The sequence below is a fragment of the Otolemur garnettii genome, unplaced genomic scaffold (genome assembly GCF_000181295.1).
Source record: "Otolemur garnettii isolate 467f Iridium unplaced genomic scaffold, OtoGar3 scaffold00043, whole genome shotgun sequence".
Taxonomy (NCBI): Eukaryota; Metazoa; Chordata; class Mammalia; order Primates; family Galagidae; genus Otolemur; species Otolemur garnettii.
Genome location: NW_003852438.1, coordinates 2995800 through 3016567, shown reverse-complemented (window position 1 = coordinate 3016567; position 20768 = coordinate 2995800). Strand labels below are relative to the sequence as shown.

The following is a 20768-nucleotide window of genomic DNA, read 5'->3' as shown; positions in this document are numbered from 1 at the left end:
CCAAGTTGCTGGGACAACAGGTGCCCGCTACAACACCTGGCTATTTTTTGGTTGCAGTTGTCATTGTTGTTCAGCAGGCCTGGGCTGGGCTCAAACCTGCCAGCCTCGGTGTATGTGGCCAGTGCCCTACTCACTGAGGTGCGGGGACTGAGCCAAATCTTGCATATTCTAACTCATATATGGGAGCTAAGTATTAAAAATAATTGATCTCATAGAGACAGAGAGTAGACTGATGGTTACCAGAAGTTGGCAAGGGTAGTGGGAAGGGGGTGATAAAGTAGGAATGATCAATGGGTGCAAAAACACAGATAGATTGAACAATATTTGATAGCACAATAAAGCGACTATAATCAATAATAAGAAATAATTTCTAACACAAATATTCAATGCCTGTTACCCTGATTTGATTAATTCACTTTATATGCCTCTGTCAAAGCATCAAATGTACACTATAAAGATACACTACTATATACACATATGACTAAAAATACATAAATAAGGTTATTTATGAACGTTGAATAAGATAGCATATTTGTAAATGTTTCAGAAACTTGAAGTCTTCTTACAAGAATGTAGATGAGAGTTAAGGTAAACTCTAAGAAACACTTTTTTTTTTTTGAAACAGTGTCTTCTCACTTTGTCGCCCTTGGTACAGTGCTATGGCGTCACAGCTCACAGCAATCTCAAACTCTTGGGCTCAAGCAGTTCTCTTGCTTCAGCCTCCCCATTAGCTGGGACTAGAGGTGCCTGCCACAATACCCAGCTATTTTTAGAGACCAAGACTCACTTTGGCACAGGCTGGTCTCGAACCTCGGAGCTCAGGCAGTCCATCCACCTCAGCCTCCCCTAGTGCTAGGATTACAGGCATGAGCCACCATGCCCAGCCCTCTAAGAAACACTTTTATGTACAGCAGGAATGAAAGAATGCTGTCAATTAAATTGACCAGCTGACCATTGCACAATAACGTAATTTCTTTTGTTGTTGTTGTTTTTACAATAGTGTAATTTCAGAGGGCAAAAATAGGGGAGGAAATGCACAGCTTAGAATCAACAAGGTGTAGTATATTGTGGTGTGTTTTTCTTTTGAAGTCCTCTGTCTTTGGAAGCCACTGAATTTCTGGTATTTTGGCCTGTTTAATGTATAAGGCTATAAGGGATTGATTTGACATCTAGGTTTCTTTTACATCTAGTAGTCTTTTAAAATGTTTCCTGAAAGATCAGTGCCTTTTGTATAAAGAATTGTGGTTTTTTTTTCTCCAGCAAGATGAAGGGGATGGCCAGACATTCACATATGGCAAAGATCCGAAGTCCTGGGAAACATCACAGATGGAAAAAGGGTGGTGCGAGACAGAGAGCGATCACTGGAGCAGGGAATGGCTTGCGTGATTTCAAGCTCAAAGGTCTACCTGAGGGAAATCCAGATCCTCTTGGTGTTTTGATAAACAGTGATTCTGGTAAGCTAAACAGGAAAATAACATGTTTACAAGTGTATAGACAGTGGTGCTAAAGTTGATTATTCACAGCCCTATTTGTAGAAAGTTTAATGTCAAATACAGAGTGGACATAAAGTTCACGTACAATTTAAACTATGTTAAAAACATAGAATAATGCGGGCGGCACCTGTGGCTCAGTGAGTAGAGACGCCATCCCCATATACAAAGGGTGGCGAGTTTGAACATGGCCCCAGCCAAATCGCAACAAAAAATAGCCAGGCGTTATGGCGGGCACCTGTAGTCCCAGCTACTCAGGAGGCTGCTGAGGCAAGAGAATCAACTAAGCCCAAGAGCTGGAGGTTGGTGTGAGCTTTCGATAAAAAAGAACAATGCTTTTGTTCGTTTTTGTCTTTAGTAGGAATGTCTTGTCTGAAACGTTATTTCAGAACATTTTTTCTGAATCTTAGGGTATGTGGGACAGGCAGGCTGTGGGAGCAGGACTGTATTTGTTGGATAATTTCCATAGTATGATGTAATCTTGGAAATTTTCTTGAGATGGTTTTGAATGTAGCAATACTGTAGATTGAAATTTTCCCAATTATGTGTATGTTTTCTCACCTGTAAAGAAGAAATTCTAGGCTGGGGCAGTGACTCACACCTATAATCCTAGCACTCTGAGAGGCCGAGGTGGGTGGATTGCCTGAGCTCACAGGTTCGAGACCAGCCTAAGCCACAGTGAGACCTCATCTCTAAAAATAGGTGGGCGTTGTGGCAGGCACCTGTAGTCCCAGCTACTCTGGAGGATGAGGCAAGAGAATTGCTTGAGCCCAAGAATTGGAGGTTGCTGTGAGCTGTAACTCCATGGCATTCTACCGAGGGTAACAAAGTAAAACTCTGTCTCAAAAAAAAAAAAGAAGAAATTCATTGCATCTGAATAATAATACCTTTCTTCCTTAGAGCATGGAATATATTTATACATATTTATACTTTATCCTTGAATTCTCTCTAGAATTTATAGGGCAAGTTGACTCTTGCTTATAAGTTGAAAAATTAAAATGCCAAAATGCTGCTATTGCGTACAGATACCATTCAGCTGAGACTTCATTTCTTCCGGTAACATTGTGAGGCTTTATTTAATTGCGTGATCTTATTACTGCCAAAGGAGTATCCAAAGATTATTAGTGAGTAGGCTGATGTTACGTTATAGGTTTGATTGTAGGTTCTCTTTAGGTTGGATGACAGTGCTTCTGTGATAATTCGATATTTGTTTTTAAACTTATGAATGGCAAGAAATGGAAAAATTACTAATTCATTGATTAAATTAGGATGGGGAAGGCTCTTGGCATAATGGAATGTTGGACTGAATATAATAAGATAACATTTAATAGGTATAATATGAATTATAACATCTTAACATCGAACACTTATTTACAAGTGAGGTAGTTACTGTGCTCTATATGCTATAGATAGTAACTCTTGTGCTCATATCAGCCTTTTGCATATGTACGGTTGCTACTCCTGTTTTAGAAGTGAGGAACATAGAAACTAAGTAGTTTACCTTAGTCATGTTTCCGGTTAGTAGGAGAACTAGGATTTGAATTTAGGAGCCTGACTCCACTACTTCATCACGTATCTAAAGGAATATTTCAGTATGAATCAAGCTAGCAAAACATCAACTAGAAGATGATTGTCACCTTGCTTCTCTTAAGCCTGTATCTAAGTGCTCAACAGACACTGAATGTTTCCTAGACATGATAAGGATGGGATAAGTCCCTCTCATCCTCATTGATAGAATGGATTCAGTTGGATTCCCAGGCGCAGTTGAATGAGAGATCTCCGATAATTCATTTTGGCTTAGATGTTGAAACCTTACCAATACTTTGGGTTAAGGATGGAGACACATCTGTTTTGAGGGTCAGAGACCAGACCATAAATCTTTAATATAAAAAATATCCATTAAATCTATCAATTTATAGTTAAAAAAATTTTATATTTATTTTTGTAATATTTATCTCCAAGGAAATGACAGTACCAATGATCAAATTATGGTAGCCAATTTCATAGGAAAGATACCATTTAAATTCATATTATCCTTTACCTGGGAATTCCTCTGGACTTGGACATTTTCCAAATCAGTGTTTCTTCATAGTTTCTTATTATTTCTTTCATATACTATTTTTTCATATACCCTAAATAGTCTCAACAGCTCCATTCTCTAGTATATGTCTTCTGCTTATTTGGAGGCAGCTTCTCTTACCTTGGGCCAGAGCCAGCCAACCTTAAGATCTGGTTATTCAAGTTCCCAATGGTGAGCCAGTGTTGTGATAGCATGGGCCCACTGCTCTCATGTGGCAGCTGACACTTTCCAGCACTAAGCTCACTTTAAGAATGAAGTTCTCCCACTTCCTTCCAATTTTTTACATTTTTCTGGCTCAGAACATAACAAGACATGAGTACTCACACTTTAGACAAGCCAGTAGTAATTCTGGAGGATTTTATAAACATCAGATTATGCTTAGAAAATTGTTGCCTGAGCTTGTTTCTTTTTTTTTGTTGAGACAGAGTCTTGCTCTGTTGCCCTGGCTAGAGTAGAGTGGTATGATCATAGCTCCAACTCCTGAGCTCAAGTGATCCTCCTGCCTCAGCCTCTCAAGTAGCTGGGACTATAGGCAGACACCACCATGCCCAGCTAGTTTTTCTTATTTTTTTGTAGAGACAGGGTCTTGCTGTGTTGTTTCTCAACTTATTAGTTTTGAGCAAGACTTGTCACTGTATTTCCTTACTGGGGCAATAATTTTTATTGTATATTCTGCTAACTAACCTAGTAGCCTAATTCAAGGAGGTTTTTGTTTTAATCTTTTTACAATTTGGTATTTACAATTTGCTATTGTGTTTCAGCATATATGCTGTAAGTTTATGGCTTTCCTAGGCTATGGTGTGTTTTTGGTTTTTTTTTTTTTTTGGAGACAGTCTCACCATGTCACCCTTGTTAGAGTGCCATGGTGTCACAGCTCACAGCCACCTCCAACTCTTGGGCTTAAGTGATTCTCTTGCCTCAGCCTCCCAAGTAGCTGGAACTACAGGCACCCGCCGCAATGCCCAGCTATTTTTTGTTGTAGTTGTTGTTCTAGCTGGCTCAGGCTGTGTTTGAACCTACCATATGTGGCTGGCGCTGAAACTACGGGCGCCGAACCCCTAGCCTGTAGTCTTAAACAGTAAGTCTGTGTCTCAGCTAGAAGAAAGCAGCTGTTCAGTAATGTGGCCTTAATTTTTTATTTTTTTTTTATTTTTGAGACAGGCTCTCTCTCTCTCACCCTGGGTAGAGTGCAGTGGTGTCACTGTAGCTCACTACAACCTCAAACTCGAGGGCTTAAACTATACTCCTGTCTTTGCCTCCTGTGTAGCTGGGACAACTGCATGCACCACGATGCCCAGCTAATTTTTCTATTTTTAGTAGAATTGGGATCTCAGAGAGGAAGGTAGATGCTAAAGTAAGAAAATAAGCTGGCATAGCCCATCTGCAGTCACGAGTGTCCATCACGGTCATCACTGAGACCTGGGGACAGTAAAGCAAAGTTCTCAGTTTGGGGAGTGGCTTTTTCAATCTGTGACACTTTTGCAGGAGGCTTAATTATATACGTCCTCTTGGGCTAGAGCATATACTTGTGCTTTGCTCCTTACAGACAATAGGAAATGGTGGGGGGAGGGAGGACAAGTGAAGAAGTTTGGTTTTATCACTTTGATTGCTACTATCTTTATACTGGTATTTTTAGTTTAGAAAGATGTTTTAGCTGTTTTTATAAAATGAAGTTTCATGAATATTATTTTTTCAGCTAGTACACTGCCTTCAGCATAGTCTTTCCAGACAGTTACTAAAAATGCCTGCATTAGGACTGCGAGGTAGATCCCAGGGCCTTCAGGAGTAGGATTTTTTTTTAGCTGAAAAGTCATTATAAAAGATGTTTGATGGTGCCAGAAGGACAGTACTCCTTTTCAAAGTGTTATCACATGTGGTAGGTCACTTAAACATATAATTGAGGGGAGAAGAAAAAAGAGAAGAGTTGTTTATTTGCATGAATTCCTAACTCTTGCTCTTTGGGAAGGCAGTCAAGTGAGCTTTGTGACACCTTAGTGAGGAGGGTACCTAGCACTCAAATTGTGATTTCCAAATAACATTTTCTGACTGCGAGAGGCAGGGCTCCTTAGATCAACGGCTGATTCTGGGGTTGAAACAAGGATAATACAAGGTGAGCCTAGAATATCTCATTATTAAGAAATCAAGAAAATGCTCAAAACCTATAAAGATGTGAACATGTCAGAAGGATCCTAGAAAGAGCTAGCCATGGCCAAAGTTGGAACAATTTAATCTTCAAAACAATATATAAATTCTAACCCTCCAAATAAAATAAATATCCATGAGAATATACTGATATAAGTGCTTAAATAAGTAAACATGAGGTAGGAGGGACAGATGTTTCTTATAGAAGAATTCCAATTAATAGATATAGAAGAAATGAGAGAAATAGAAAATCAACATTAGAATGCCTTTGTAGTGCATTAATGTTACATAGTTACCATTCAATAAAAAAAATAAAAATAAATAAAAAAAAGAATGCCTTTGTAATAATTGTTTCAGGCAGGATCCACTAATGAATGGTAAAATTAGTGGTGAAACTTTTAAGATGACCTCAAAACTGCATAACCTCAAAACATCCGCCCCAAAATATTTATTAATTACTGTGATTTTTTTTTTTTGAGACAGAGTTGCCCTCAGTAGAGTGCAGTGGTGTCGCAGCTCAAAGCAACTTCAAATTTGGGCTTAAGCGATTATCTTGCCTCAGCCTTCCAAGTAGCTGGAACTACAGGTGCCTGCCACAATGCCTGGCTTTTTTTTTTTTGTTTTTGTAGTCATTTTTGTTTAGCAGGCCTGGGCTGGGTTCGAATCCTCCAGCCCCAGTGCATGTGGCCGGCACCCTAACCACTGAGCTATATATAGGCACCGAGCCTACTGTGATGGTTTTAACATGTCCAAAATTCTTTGATACTTCTTAAGTTGAAGCTTAATTTTCCGTTTGAGTATGTGCTGGGTTACTAACTCAATTTCAAGGAATAGAATATTGAAAGGGAAAACCAGTAACTCTCTAGTGGAGAAATAAGGCAGACCACCAAGTGATCAAGGTTAGCATCATCAGTAATAAGTCACTGATGTCACAGACCTGTGATCTGATAGAAGGGTGCATGTCCTCTCTGGCATTCTTCCCCCAAATCTGTAGTGTCAGTCTAATCATCAGAAATGTCAGACAAATGGAGACTGAAGGACATTCTACAAATACCTGACCAGTAGTCTCCAGAAGTATCAAGTTCATGGAAAACAAGGATAAGAGAAACTGAGATTTACTAAGGCATCGGTGACAACTAAATGCCAGGTACCATGGCAGATTGGACCCTGGAACAGAAAACACATCATTAGTGGAAACAACACTGGTAAAATGCCAGTACAGTCTGGAGTGTAGGCCGTAGTGTTGTGCCAGTGTTAACTTGGTTAGTGATGGTAAATGTTCTTTGGTTATGTAAGATGGTAACATCAAGAAGCTGGGTGAAGGTATAGGGAACTCTACCATCTTTGCAATATTTGAATAAATTCAAAATTGTTTCAAAATACAGCGCATAAAGTTTCTTTTTTTTTTTTCTTTAAATAGTGGTAAAGGTTTTATTTAATTTATTTATTTTTTGGCGTCACAGCTCACAGCAACCTCCAACTCCTAGGCTTAGGTGATTCTCTTGCCTCAGCCTCCCAAGTAGCTGGGGCCACAGGTGCCCACCACAATACCTGGCTATTTTTTGTTGCGGTTTGGCTGGGGCTGGGTTTGAACCCTCCATCCTCGGTACAGAGGGCTAGTGCCCTACTCACTGAACCACAGGTGCCACCCCATAAAGTTTCTTTTTTAAAGGAGGAAGGAAAGGGGACTACATGTAGGCCAGTTAAAAGTTTGCCCTCTTCTTCTTCAATTGAATTGTAAGCAACATTATCCTCCAGGGTTTATTTCCCTTTGTTTTCTTTTTTTTTTTCCATTATTTTCTGATTACAAAAGTAACATAGAAAATGTGGGGGAAAACTGAAAAGCACACACACAAATCTACTTTGTTAACTTTTTTTTTTTTTTGCAGTTTTTGGCCAGGGGCCAGGTTTGAACCTGCCACCTCCCGAATATGGGGCCGGCACCTGACTCCTTTGAGCCACAGGCGCTGTTCTACTTTGTTAACTTATTAGAGATGGCCACTGGTCATATTTTGCTCTATATTCTTCCAATATTTTTCCTATGCACGCATATATTTTTTTTTTAGATAAAAATGAAATCATGTTATTAAAAATAGAGAAAAGAGTGAACGTCAGATCCTCGTAGAACTAGGTTTCTATCCTGGCACCACTTCTTAACTAGTTCTATGATTCTATGTTAGTTAACTATTTTGAACTTCATTCATTCATGTAACAATTTGTTCTCCAAATATTTTTTGAGCAGTTATATACTGTTCTGGGCTCTGAGGTTACAGCATTGAACAAAGCTAAACCCCTTCTGTCCTGTAGCTTATGTGCTGACTGGGGAAGATGGAGGTGTGCTGTTTTTTTACGGGATGATCAGTAAAGGACATCTCTGATGAATAGGGTCAGGTGTGGTGGCTCATGCCCATAATCCTAGCACTCCAGGAGGCTGAGGCAGGTGGATTGCTTAAGCTCACAGGTTTGAGATCAGCCTGAGCCAGAGCGAGACCCTGTCTCTAAAAATAGCTGGGCATGTGGCCAGTGCCTGTAGTCCGAGCTACTTGGGAAGCTGACGCAAGATGATTGCTTGAACCCAGGAGCTTGAGGCTGCTGTGAGCTATGACGCAGTGGCACTCTAACAAGGGTGACATAATGAGACTCTGTCTCAAAAAAATAAAAAAGACATCTGAATAAAGTGAGGGGCTGATACCAGAGTGGATAGCAATCAGGGCAGATAAATTACCACAGTCACCCCTGCCTTCAGCAACCCCCACTCTGATGAGTCACAAGCCATCAACATCAAGGCAAGACTCAACGCCAGTAAAAGATGACTGCTCATTGAAAGCTCAGATGATCATTTTTTAAAAATATAATATTTTAAAATTCAGATTGTATTGTTTTAGACATAATTTTATTCCACACTTACTATGCTATGGTATACTGTAAATGTAACGTTCATATGTACTTGGACACCAAAGTTTGCGTGACTCACTTTATGGCAGTGGTCTGGAATTGAACTGTAATATCTCTAAGATGTGCTTGTGTATCAGTAGCTGTTTGGTGTGTTGCTATAAAAAGGAGCAAAGAAATAGAGCTGTAGCTGGAAGACTTTAACATTATCACTGATCATAAAAGCACTTTGACAGGATGACTTCATTTTCAGAAGAAGACTAAATCTGAAGGAGGTATTCTTGCTCACTAGTCAAGAATTGGGATTTGGAGTCAGATAGCAAGGATTTAAATTTGATCCAATGGTTTTATAGTTATGTTTAAAGGAAAAGTTACTCAAATTCTCTGAATTTGGATTTCATCACCTATAATTTATGTGCAAGTGATAAGATACCTTGCAAGGATTGAATTGGATCATGCTTTTAAGGAGCATAACATTCAACTGTAACTATACTTTTTGGTACCTCTTTTTAGGTCTTAGAAATGCTACTATAGTTTGGTCTTTTGTCATTCAAACATTGGATGAAAAGTCTTCATACTGACATTTTGGCAGATTTCTGCTTAATCTGTTAGTCACCTACATACAGATACTGCATATTTCCTTTCCATTTATTAATCTAGGAGAAAAGGTGATAATTTAGCTTAAAATTGACAAGGAATAGTTTGGGCAGGGGGTATGGGTGCTGGGTAGTATGGGTGGATGGAGGAGAGAGGACTTAAATTCTTCGAGCAGAAGGTGGTAGTTCAATGTTCATATAAAAGGACACCCCAATTTCCCACTGGCATGTTTTGGTTTCTCCTAGACTGACTTGGTGAACATGAAGTGCTCAGTCTTGAAATACTTCAAATTGGTTGTGGGCTGAGTTGGCTCATTAAATAACAAATTAGTCTTTTGTGAGGCTTTATTTTTATTGGCTGCCTAGAATAGAGCTAATACATTTTTAAAGCTGCCAAAAGGAAATGTAATAGGTGATGTCTTGGGGTTACAACTAGGCTTGCTGGACCCTGACCAAACACTTTTACCTTTGGCAGTCTCTTTAGCACTTGCTAAATTCTCCTGGCTGTCTTATTTATTTAAGTTTTTACAAGTTCTAAATAGTAAAAACTTTGGGAGAATACATTTCAGCATAACTCTTTGCCCAAGCCTAAATTCAATCAGTGATTCTAACCTACAAAAGTTAAATAAATTTTTGGCCTTCCTACTGCCTGTAAATTAATAGTAGCAAAGAACTATACAATTAAGTTAATTTAGAGAAGATCTAAATTCCATAACCTGCGAAGCTTAGTAGCTGAGCTGTGTTATCACTTCTACCCCTACCCCCCACCCCGGGGCAAATAACTTCTCTGCCCATGAAGTTTTTTTTTTTTTTTTTGGCCAGGCCCAGCTTTGAACCTGCCACCTCTAGTATATGGGGCTGGCACCCTACTCCTTGAGCCACAGGCGCTGCCCCTGAAGATTTAATCCAATGGGAAAGTTTTGGGGTCTCTTGGAATTAGTTTTTTGGGAAGATTAAGGAAATGATTAGAAATTACTTTCTTTTCACTAAGAGGTGAGAGAGGAAGGGATGATCAGCCGTCTTTCGTATGGTGGTAGCTGTTTGGAGGTGCCCTATGTGAATTAGAGTTCTTTCCCTTTTATTTCAGAGTCTGATAAGGAGGAGAAACCACAACGTACTGTCATACCCAAGGAAGTGACACCGGCCCTGTGCTCACTGATGAGCAGCTATGGCAATCTTTCAGGGTCGGAGAGTGAGCCAGAAGGTAGGTCACAATGTCCATTGTTTCAGTGGAGTGTGGTTCGTTTAGTTGCTTTTTGCCTTTGGTGTAAAGGAAGGCTGGCTTAATGGAGAAATGTGTTGCCATTTTGGAAGAAAAAGGCAAAAGTGATATGATGAAAGAATAAGGAGAAAAAAATATCAAAGAAAATTCTAATAGTGAAAAGAAAGTTACTTCTCTTTGCTCTGAGAACCCTTGCATAATGTGTTTGTAGTACCTTAGGTAGACAGAGAGAGGGCCTTAAAGAAGAGCATGGTAAAATTTGTTTTAATGTTATAGGGTATTTCTCTTTTTAGAGCACATTTACATACATTATCTCATTTGGAAAACATAACAGCCCTATTCTTGTGGTTGTATTACCCTGTGTATTTTAAAAGTTGGAAGAAACAGAATTTTTTAAAGAGTCTTTCTGAGAAGTCATTGATGTTCAGGATACATGCTTTTCCTTTAAAGATGATGTTACAGGCCCAGTGCTGTATAGTTCTATAGTCCTAGCACTTTGGGAGGCTGAGATGGGAGGATTGCTTGAGACCAGGAGTTTGAGACCAACCAGTCAGCCTATCATAGTGTGATCCTGTCTTTACCAAAAAATAAAAAAATTAGCTGGGTGTGGTGTTATTGGCTGTAGTCCCAGCTACTTGGAAGACTGAGGCTGAAGCAGGAGGATCTGTTTAGCCAAGGACTTTGAGGATGCAGTGAGCTGTGATCCCACTATTGCATTGCAGCCTGGGTGGCAGAGCAAGATTCTGTCTCTAAAAAAATTTTAAAAAGATGATGTCTGGTTCGGCATCCTTAGCATAGTGGTTATAGCGCTGGCCACATGCACCAAGGCTGGTGGGTTCTAACCTGGCCCAGGCTTGCTAAACAACAATGACAACTGCAAAAAAAAAAAAAAAAAAATAGCTAGGTGTTGTGGCAGGTGCCAGTAGCCCCAGCTACTTGGGAGACTGAGGCAAGAGAATCACTTAAGCCCAAGAGTTGAGGTTGCTGTGAGCAGTGACACCATGGCACTCTGCCGAGGATGACATAGTGAAACAGTGTCTCAAAAAAAAAAAAAAGGCTCGGTGCCTGTGGCTCAAGTGGCTGAGACACTAGCCACATACACCTAAGGTGGTGGGTTCAAATCCAGCCCGGGCCCACCAAATGACAATGACGGCTGCAACCAAAGAATAGCTGGGCATTGTGGCGGGCACCTGTAGTCCCAGCTACTTGGGAGGCTGAGGCAGGAGACTCGCTTGAGCCCAGGAGTTGGAGGTTGCTGTGAGCTGGGATTTTACGGCACTCTACCCAGGGTGACAGCTTGAGGCTCTGTCTTAAACAAACAAAAAAATGATGTCACAGATGATAATGCATGAGGCTTTATTGTGAAATTTATTAGAGTAAACCAGTTTATCTTCTACAGCTTCTCTTTTAGGCTCCCTAAAAGAGCTGTGGGTAGGCTGTTGATCTGATGCAGTGTCGCAGTTCTTAATCCAAGGTTTATATGGATAGTCCAGCATGTTTAGTGAATAAGCGTATGTCTTACTGTTGCAAAAACCTGACTCTACAGGGTATTTTACTTAGGCTTTACCAACTGAGAATTCTTATGTGTATCTTAGGACAAGATGTGTAATTAAAGTAGGAGCTATACTTAGGATAAGAATACGGCGTCTAAAAGTGTTTATATAATAGAATGAAGGGAAGATTTGAATGTAACTGGATGAAGATGGTGGCACTTTTAATATTGACCAGTCTAGAGATAATCAATGTTTGTGTAGTTAGAGGATGTTGAATAAGGAAGAGTTGGGCTTTAATATGAAAGATGATGTTTATATCTATCTGTAACATGGGAATTTTCTTCTTTTTTTAATGGATCATAGCTTACTCTGGTAGCTTAGTAAAAGCTACCTGGATTTTGAAACATAAACTACTTTGGCTTTATTAAAATATTCCTTAACAGATGGTTACTGCTTATTTTCTTTTTAATTTTAAGAAAAACAGTATTTATTTCTTACTCTTGTTTCTAATATACTGATATGAAGATGGAGTTATTCTTTAAACACCTATTACATTTCCTGCTTCTCAGTTGTATTTATAACAAGTGATAACAGAGAAAACTGTTACCAGATTACTGAATCCCACGAAAACAAGCTAGACACTTGCTTTCTTCTCTCTAAAGTGAAACATTGGATACTTTTATTTTCATATCTTTATCCTGAGACTGCCACCATTTTTAATTTTGAAGAAAGAAAGAAAACTACACTGGATCTTTTTTTCCTCTTCTTTATTAAATCATAGCTGTGTACATTATGCAATGGATCTTTGAGATGTCACCCTTTTATTTTATAGAACCTTATGCTTAGAGAATATAAGTCTGGCGAGCTGCATACTAGCTTACTAAACTTAGACTTAGCTTAGGTATGGGGACTTAAAAGTCTAAGCTTGGCTCGGCGCCTGTGGCTCAAGAGGCTAAAGCGTCAGCCACATACACCTAAGGTGGTGGGTTCAAAAGCAGCCTGGGCCCTCCAAAACAACAATGACGGCTGCAACCAAAATATAGCTGGGCGTTATGGCAGGCGCCTGTGGTCCCAGCTACTTGGGAGGCAGAGGCAGGAGACTCGCTTGAGCTTACAAGTTGGAGGTTGCTGTGAGCTCTGATGCCACAGCACTCTACCCAGGGGGACAGCTTGAGACTCTGTCTCAAAAGAAAAAAAAAATTCTAAGCTTAGGTTTAGGGACTTTAAAGTCTAAAGAAGCTGCCTATGTTGCCTTCCGTGATAGTCTTTCTGTGTGACATTTGCTATCTGTCTTCCTACACAATAAATAAAAGCATAGCCTTTTCTTTTATAGATGACAAGATACTACCTATTAAAAGATATATTTGATTTTGTCTGAATTCATTTTGACTAATGGTTTAAAATGCCCTGTATTAAGAAGAAAGCCCCTTTACATTCCTAAGTCTTAAGAATTATTTTCTGTAGTATGAATTCAGCTTATTAAGCCATCCAGGTCACTATCAAATTTCTAGCTTTCTGTATTAACTGTACTGTTATGTATTTATTTATTTATTTATTTATTTATTTATTTATTGAGACAGTCTCACACTGTTACCCTTGGTAGATAGGTAAGATAGGGAGGGTTTTAACACATAGGGAGTTAAGAATAAACACATAAATAAAACACATAGGGAGTTAGGAAATAAAGTGGACCTTCTCTAAACCACAGAATAACATCTAGAAGGCTGCTTATTTAAGTGGATTCTAAATGGATAGGATCAGTCTGATTCTTACAGATTTTAACAATTGTGTCTTCATGATTAAGATCTATCTCAAATAAAGAATTAACATAAAAGTATGTTGAGTGCATGCTCTGGCTTCTCTTCAGATGTATAAATCTTTTGTCTTTTACTATAGATTTCTGTGGAAAGAACAACAAAAATTATCACGAAAGTGTGTAGGACCTGAACATAGTAGTGAATTTTACTGCATGAGTAGTAGAATCTTAAACAATGGAAGGGTTCCTCAAGTAAGACTGAAGCAAGGAAGAGGTTAAACTCAGATCTGGGGCTGTAAGAAGCATTAAGATGTTAAAATCTGTGAGAAATACTTCTAAATGGGTTGTTTTGATATCAGTTCTACATGTTACCATTTTAGCATATATTTTTAAACCATATTAGAATTTAAGCACAATTTTACAACTCCCTCAAATTATGTTTCTTCAAATGCAGACCTCCAAATTGGACTGTTTCAAAAGGCCACAAACCAAAAAGAGGGGTTTAAGTTTGAAAGAGCCAAATGGTTGGTGGGGCACAGTGGCTTACACTAATCCCAACACTGGGAGGCCAAGAGGAGGTGATCAGTTGAGCTTGGGTGTTTGAGACCAGCCTGGGCAACATAGTTAGACTCTGTCTCTGCAAAAAACAAACAAAAATTTAGGATATGGTGTCATGTACCTGTAGTTTCAGGTACTTGGGAAGCTATGGTTAGATTACTTTAGCCCAGGAGTTGGAGGCTGCCGTGAACTACAATGATGCCACTGTCTATAGACCAAGCAACAGAGCAAGACCCTGTCTCAAAAAAAAAAAAAAAAAAAAAAAAGAAGAGAGAAGGAGAGGGGAGGAGAGAAAAGAAGTATTATATTTGTACTATATAAGTATTATTAATGAACCATAGATCATGATGCCTGTTAGGTTTAAGTCTAAGTTCCATCACTTACTAGTGGTGTGACTTTGGGTAAGCTGCTTACGTAGCTGGGACTACAGGTACTCACCACCACACCCAGCATATACTTCCCTTCAAATGTAATTCATTCCTATAGAATGTTTGAGTGTTTGGGGTTTGCCACTCTTATGTAGGCAGGTAAATCCAGTTTTTCAGGTTCTAGATTAGAACTCTTTTTATATCAGAACACATTGATTCATGGCCAATTAAAGTAGATAGAATAACCATTTGTGGGGGGAGGGCAGAGATTCCTATTTTAAAACTTAACAGTTTTCAACTGTTCAAATGGTTTTTTGTCTTCATTAATATGGGGAAGTACGTTGATTTTCAAGCATCAAACCAGCCAGTATTCTTGGGATAAAATCTTCTTGGTCATGGTGTCTATTACCTTTTTAATTAATACATTGATGAATTTGATTTGCTAACATTTTATATCCATGTGTATGGGGATACTGATCTGTTTTGTTTTATTCTAATGGATTTGGTATGTATCTGTTTCCTGCTCTTCTTTTTTTTAAGGAATTGTATAGAGTTTCTACCATTTTATCTTGTTTCTAGAGTTCAGTAATGAAACCATCTGAACCTGGCATTTGAGGGGAAAGTTTTAAATTACAAATTAAATTGTCTTACTAGGTAGAGAACTTAATCAGATTATCTATTTCTTCTTGAGTAAGTTTTGGTAATTTATGTTTTTCAAAAGAATTTGTTTCATCTAAGTTGTTGAATTTATTGTAGTTCATAACATTCCATTTGGTATTTGTAGGATCTATATGAAAACCTCTCTTCTCATATTATTGATTTTTTTTCAGTTAGTCTTTCTAAATATTAATTTCATTAATCTTTTCAAGGGACCAACTTCTGGCTTCATGGGCTTTTCTCAATTATTTGTTACTGATTTTCACTCAAATTCGTTGATTTTCATACTTTATATTTTCTTCTCAATCTCATTACAGTAGAAGCTTAGATAGTTGATTTTAGACTTTTCTTCATTTCTCATCAGAGCTGTAAATGTGCCTTCATGTACTGCTTTAGCTATATCCACAAATTTGACATATTCTTTTTTCATTATTATTCATTTTGAAATATTTCTTAATCACTCTTGTGATTTTTTTTCTTTAACTCGTGTGTTATTTAGAAGTATGTTGTTTAGTTTCCAAATATTTAGTGATTTTCTAGCTAGTTTTCTGTTAATATTCTTCATTTAATTCTGTTAAGGTCAGAGAACATAAGTCTGTATGCTTTCAGTTTTTTCAATTTATTGAAACTTGTTATGACCCAACACAAGGTGAATGTTCATGTGAACTTGACAAGAATGTGAGTAGTTATTTGTCAGTTTGAATTGTTTGTGATATTTAGATCTTCTATATAGCTCATTTCCTGTCTAGTTTTTCTTCAGTTATAAGGTTGGAGTATGTTCAAGACTCCAGGCAGAATAATGGGTTTGTCTATTTCTCTTCTCATTTCCATCAGTTTTTACTGCTTGTATGTTGGAATCTGTTAGGTGTTATGATTTTATCTTACTAGAATCAACCCCTTTAGCTTTGTAAACTGTATCTTTTATCCCTAATAATATTTACCCATTTGAAATCTTTTTTTTATATTGATACAGCCATTACAACTTTTTTTTTTTTTTTTTTTTTTGAGACAGAGTCTCATTTTGTCACCCTTGGTAGGGTACTGTGCTGTCAGAGCTCACAGCAACCTCAAACTCTTTGGCTCAAGTGATGCTCTTGCCTCAGCCTCCAGAGTAGATGGGGCTACAGGCATTCACCACAACGCTGGGCTTTTTTTTTTTTTTTTGAGACAAGTTTTCATTCTTGCTAAGGCTGGTCTGGAACGCCTGAGCTCAAGCAATCTACCCACCTTGGCCTCCCAAGTGCTAGAGTTAAAGGCATGAGCCACTGTGTCCAGCCACCATTCCAGGTTTCTTGTGATTGGTGTTTGCAAGGTATCCTTTCCCATCCTTTTTTAACTATTAACCTGTGACTTTATACAGACAGTCATCACTTTGCATAGTTCCTTGGTAACTGAGATTTACTCTTAGTTCAAACCATGTAAGGACTTTAAGGACTTTAAACTTTAAGGACTTTAAAGACTGCCTGTGTTTAAAGTCAGTTTCTTTTATAGACAACATATAGTTGGCTCTTAATTCTTTTTCTGTTCCAACCATTTGTGCCTTTAAGTGGGATGTTTAGACTATTTAATAATATATGTAATGTACTTATTGATATGGTTTGTTTCTATTTATCTCATCTATTTTTTTGTCCCATTTTCCTTGCATTCTTTTGGATGAATACTGTATTTTTAGAGCAATGCAAGTATTGGTTTCTTAGCTAGCTGTATCTCTTCATTGATTTTTTTTTTTTTAGGAATTGGTCTAAAGTTAATAATATGCAGCTTTAACTTATCACTTTAAATGATATTGTCTACTTCACGTACAACTTAAGAATTTTACAGTAATATGCTACTTAAATATTCTTCCTCCCTCCATTTGTGCTATTGTTATAGATTTTATTTCTATTATAGATTTTAGATGTTACAAATTTCACATGTACTATGACTTTTACTTAAAATAGATAGTTACATTATTTTGTAAAATTTTTTTTCAAATGAAGAAGAAAGTCTTTTGTACTTACTTGCTTATCTACTGTCTCTGGCACGCCTCAATCTTTTGTGTGGCTCCAGATTTCCATCTGGTATCCTTTCCTTGATAGGGATCACTTTCTATGGCTCTTTGTGGTATTCTCAATTCTTGGCAACTATACCTCCCAGTGTGAAAACTATTAGAATATGTTACAAATATCTTACAAAATCTTTAATAGCTTTAAGTTATTATGTAGCCAATATTATAACTGGAGGGATTGTTATAGATGTTTTGCTTATTTTTTGAAAGGTCTAATTGTTTTTTATTTTCTTATTTTTGTGTTTTTCAACACAATCAGAAACTCCCATTAAGACGGAAGCCGACATTCAGGCAGAAAACCAGATTCTTCATAGCAGTACTCCTCAGAGTCCAAGTCAAGATGTTAAAGCAACTGTTGGACATTTCTCAGAAGCCAAGTGTGAGAACCGAAAGAAAAGTTTTAACAAGATGAACACTAAGAGGAGAAAAGATTATCACAACTATCAGACATTATTTGAACCAAGAACACACCATCCTAATCTCTTGGAAATGGTAAATTATTTTTTTGTACATTCTAATCTTTTTGTTCTGTCATTAACACCACTGTCATGTGCACACATGTGCATGTTAAGGTTCCCGGAGACGTCGGGTCCTTGGAGACTTGTCTGTGTATCTTAATTCCGAAGCTACATTTGGCATATAACTTGTGTTCAGTTCATGTGGAATAGTACAGTTTTCAAAACCTCTTCATATAAAAGGATATAGGTTTAACTTGTTGGTAAGGAGATATGTATAAAAGTTTATTGACATTTAAAAAATTTTCATTGAAAGCACAGCTAAAAACACACTAGCAGGCTGAAGAAAAAGGGTTTTCAATATAAACAGCTATTGTCAACCACAAAATAAAGGAAGAAAGACCTAAGGTTTCCTGGCAATTCGTGTATCTTTGGGGACTGTCTTCACTTTTTCCATACCTTTATTTATTTGTATTAATTTTGTGCATTCTTGGCTTTATTCTTAGCATTATGTGCTCAAAAATCTAATTTCTTTTCTCAAATTATAAAGAAGCATGCATCTTTTGATTCTTATGGACATGAAGCTATTCAAAGATTTTCATGTCTTAAGAGTAATTCAGCTCTACATTTTTTAGTGGCATTGTAAAACTGTTGACATTCTGTGAAAAGTGTTTTTTTTTTGTTTTTTTTTTTATTTTTGAGACAGTGTCTCACTATTTCGCCCTTGGTAGAGTGCCATGGTGTCATAGCTCACAGCAACCTTACAACCTCAAACTCTTGGGCTTAAGTGATTCTCTTGCCTCGGCCTCCCAAGTAGCTGGAACTACAGGTGCCCACCACAGCACCTGGCTACTTCTTGTTGTTGTAGTTGCCATTGTTGTTTGGCAGGCCAACCCTGGTGTATATGGCTAGCCTGGTGTATATGGTGTAGCAGCTCACCCTAGCCACTGAGCTACAGGCACTGAGTCCTGTGAAAAGTGTTTTTGAATTTTTAGATAAGTCCTTATGCTGTAGCTGAAGTGTTGTGTAGTGATACTCTGAAATGCTACATGTAAACACCATTGCTTATTAAGGTGGGTATGAAATATACTCTTTTTTTTTTTTTTTAAAGAACAGTGTCTTACTTTGTTACCCTTGGGAGAGTGCTGTGGCATCACAGCTCACAGCAACCTCCAGCTCTTCGGCTTAGGTGATTCTCTTGCCTCAGCCTCCTGAGTAACCGGGACTTACAGACACTTGCCACAATGCCCTGCTATTTTTTCTGTTGCAGTTTGGCTGGGGCCGTGTTTGAACCCACCACCCTTGGTATATGGGGCCAGCGCCTTATCCACTGACCCACAGGCGCCACCCAAATATACTCTATTTTGTAAATGTCAGTGTTATATATAATAAATTACAAGTGGTAAATTGAATCATCTTCTACTAAATTTCCTTTGTGATGTTTTCTGAACTTATATTAATGACATCAGAAAGTAAAATAAATTCCTTTTTGTAGATTACATGTTATTTCTTCGTTATGTAGTTATTCTGAGGACTAGGGATTTTTAGCTTTCTTTTAATTAGAAGAAACACAGAAATGAGAAGTTATGAAAGTCAAGTGATGTTGGGATTTTTTTATTGTCAGTTTCTTTGTTACTAAATGTGATGTATCTATTTGTCAATTTTTAGATTAAAGAATCGCATGCTTTCAAACCTATTGTCTTGGCCTTTGCTAAATACTCCTAAAGAAGGCCTCAAATGCCAACATTAGTTCTATCTAAAAAGTTAGATAGTCCTAGTATAAAAAGACAGATTTTTGCATTGTTCTTTAGCAAAATGATTAGTAAATAAAAACATACCTCTTATTGTTCTGTGCTCTTTATATGTGGGAGGTACATATAATATTTTAGATTGTGTTTCCTGGGTATATTTTATTTACAATTTCGTTTGTTTATTTTTTAGCTTTTAGCTCCAGACATTCGGCATGAAAGAAATGTGATTTTGCAGTGTGTTCGGTATATCATCAAAAAAGACTTTTTTGGACTTGATACTAATTCTGTGCAAAGTAAAGAAGTAGCCTCTGATGTTTCAGCACACATAACTGAAGCATGTAACACAGTACCGTCTGCAAGTTAGTGGAGGAAATCAAAAACTATTTCTTTTTTAAAAAACTGGATTGTTAAATTGTAAGCCTCATAGGATATTATGATGGAGTCTCAAGTTTTTCCTTTGGTTCTATGCAAATAAATACACAACTGATTTTTAAGACTTAGTGAATGGATTCATTTAAGACTGTGTCTGTATTGTTGGAATTGCATATAATACTTGCTAGAAAAATATTTCTTTTTATTTGTATTTATTTTTATGTATTGCTCTCATGTAAGGAAAACTCCTGTTGGACTTGTTAAGAAATGAAATGAAGACTGGTTTAGTCATAAAGAAGAAGGCTCTTAAGGTGTTTGATTCAGCTAAGCTAAATTAGGCAGAGCGACAGCCAATTTGTTTTAAATGCAGAAGAAGAGATATTCTTTAATTGTAGCAAGGGGGAATATTTTTAAAATAAACCAGATCAAATTAATATAATCAGAAGGCTTTGGAATTTAAATTTTTCCTATTTATTTAAAAGACTGTGTAAATTCACCTGGAAGCATCACTTACATAGCTATATTGAATGTTTGAAACATTAAAACAGATATGGCCTCTGTAATTTAATTGCAATTTTATATGTCCCCTATATGTTTAGATACAAGCAAAGTGCTTCTTTTTGGTATACTTCAGAATTGGACCTTTTTCCCCTAATGAAAAAGTATGTACAATAGGGCAGTGCCTGTGGCTCAAAGGAGTAGGGCACCGGCCCCATATGCTGGAGGTGGCGGGTTCAAACCCAGCCCCAGCCAAAAACTGCAAAAAAAAAGTATGTAAAATATAGTACTTGATGAGGTTCAACTCATTTATCATAGTAGAAGCAGTGATTTGTGAGATAATGTGAGTCATAATCTCCATCTTAAGGTTTAATTAAAATTTGACCTATGA

General features: G+C 37.6%; 1 protein-coding gene across 2 annotated transcripts in view; it reads left to right on the top strand.

The window, feature by feature from the left end:
• NUFIP1 (NUFIP1, FMR1 interacting protein 1) overlaps positions 1–20001 on the top strand; it is a 52707-nt gene extending 32706 nt beyond the window's left edge. The window contains exons 7-10 of one of the 2 annotated variants that reach the window (XM_003790353.1): positions 1261–1454; positions 10288–10404; positions 17561–17793; positions 19698–20001. In XM_003790353.1, coding sequence (XP_003790401.1) covers positions 1261–1454; positions 10288–10404; positions 17561–17793; positions 19698–19871 — 718 coding nt within the window. In that variant the 3' untranslated portion in view covers positions 19872–20001. The remainder of the gene's footprint in view (positions 1–1260; positions 1455–10287; positions 10405–17560; positions 17794–19697) is intronic. The other variant, XM_023513615.1, reaches the window with a different exon arrangement.
• The last annotated feature ends 767 nt before the right edge of the window (positions 20002–20768 follow it).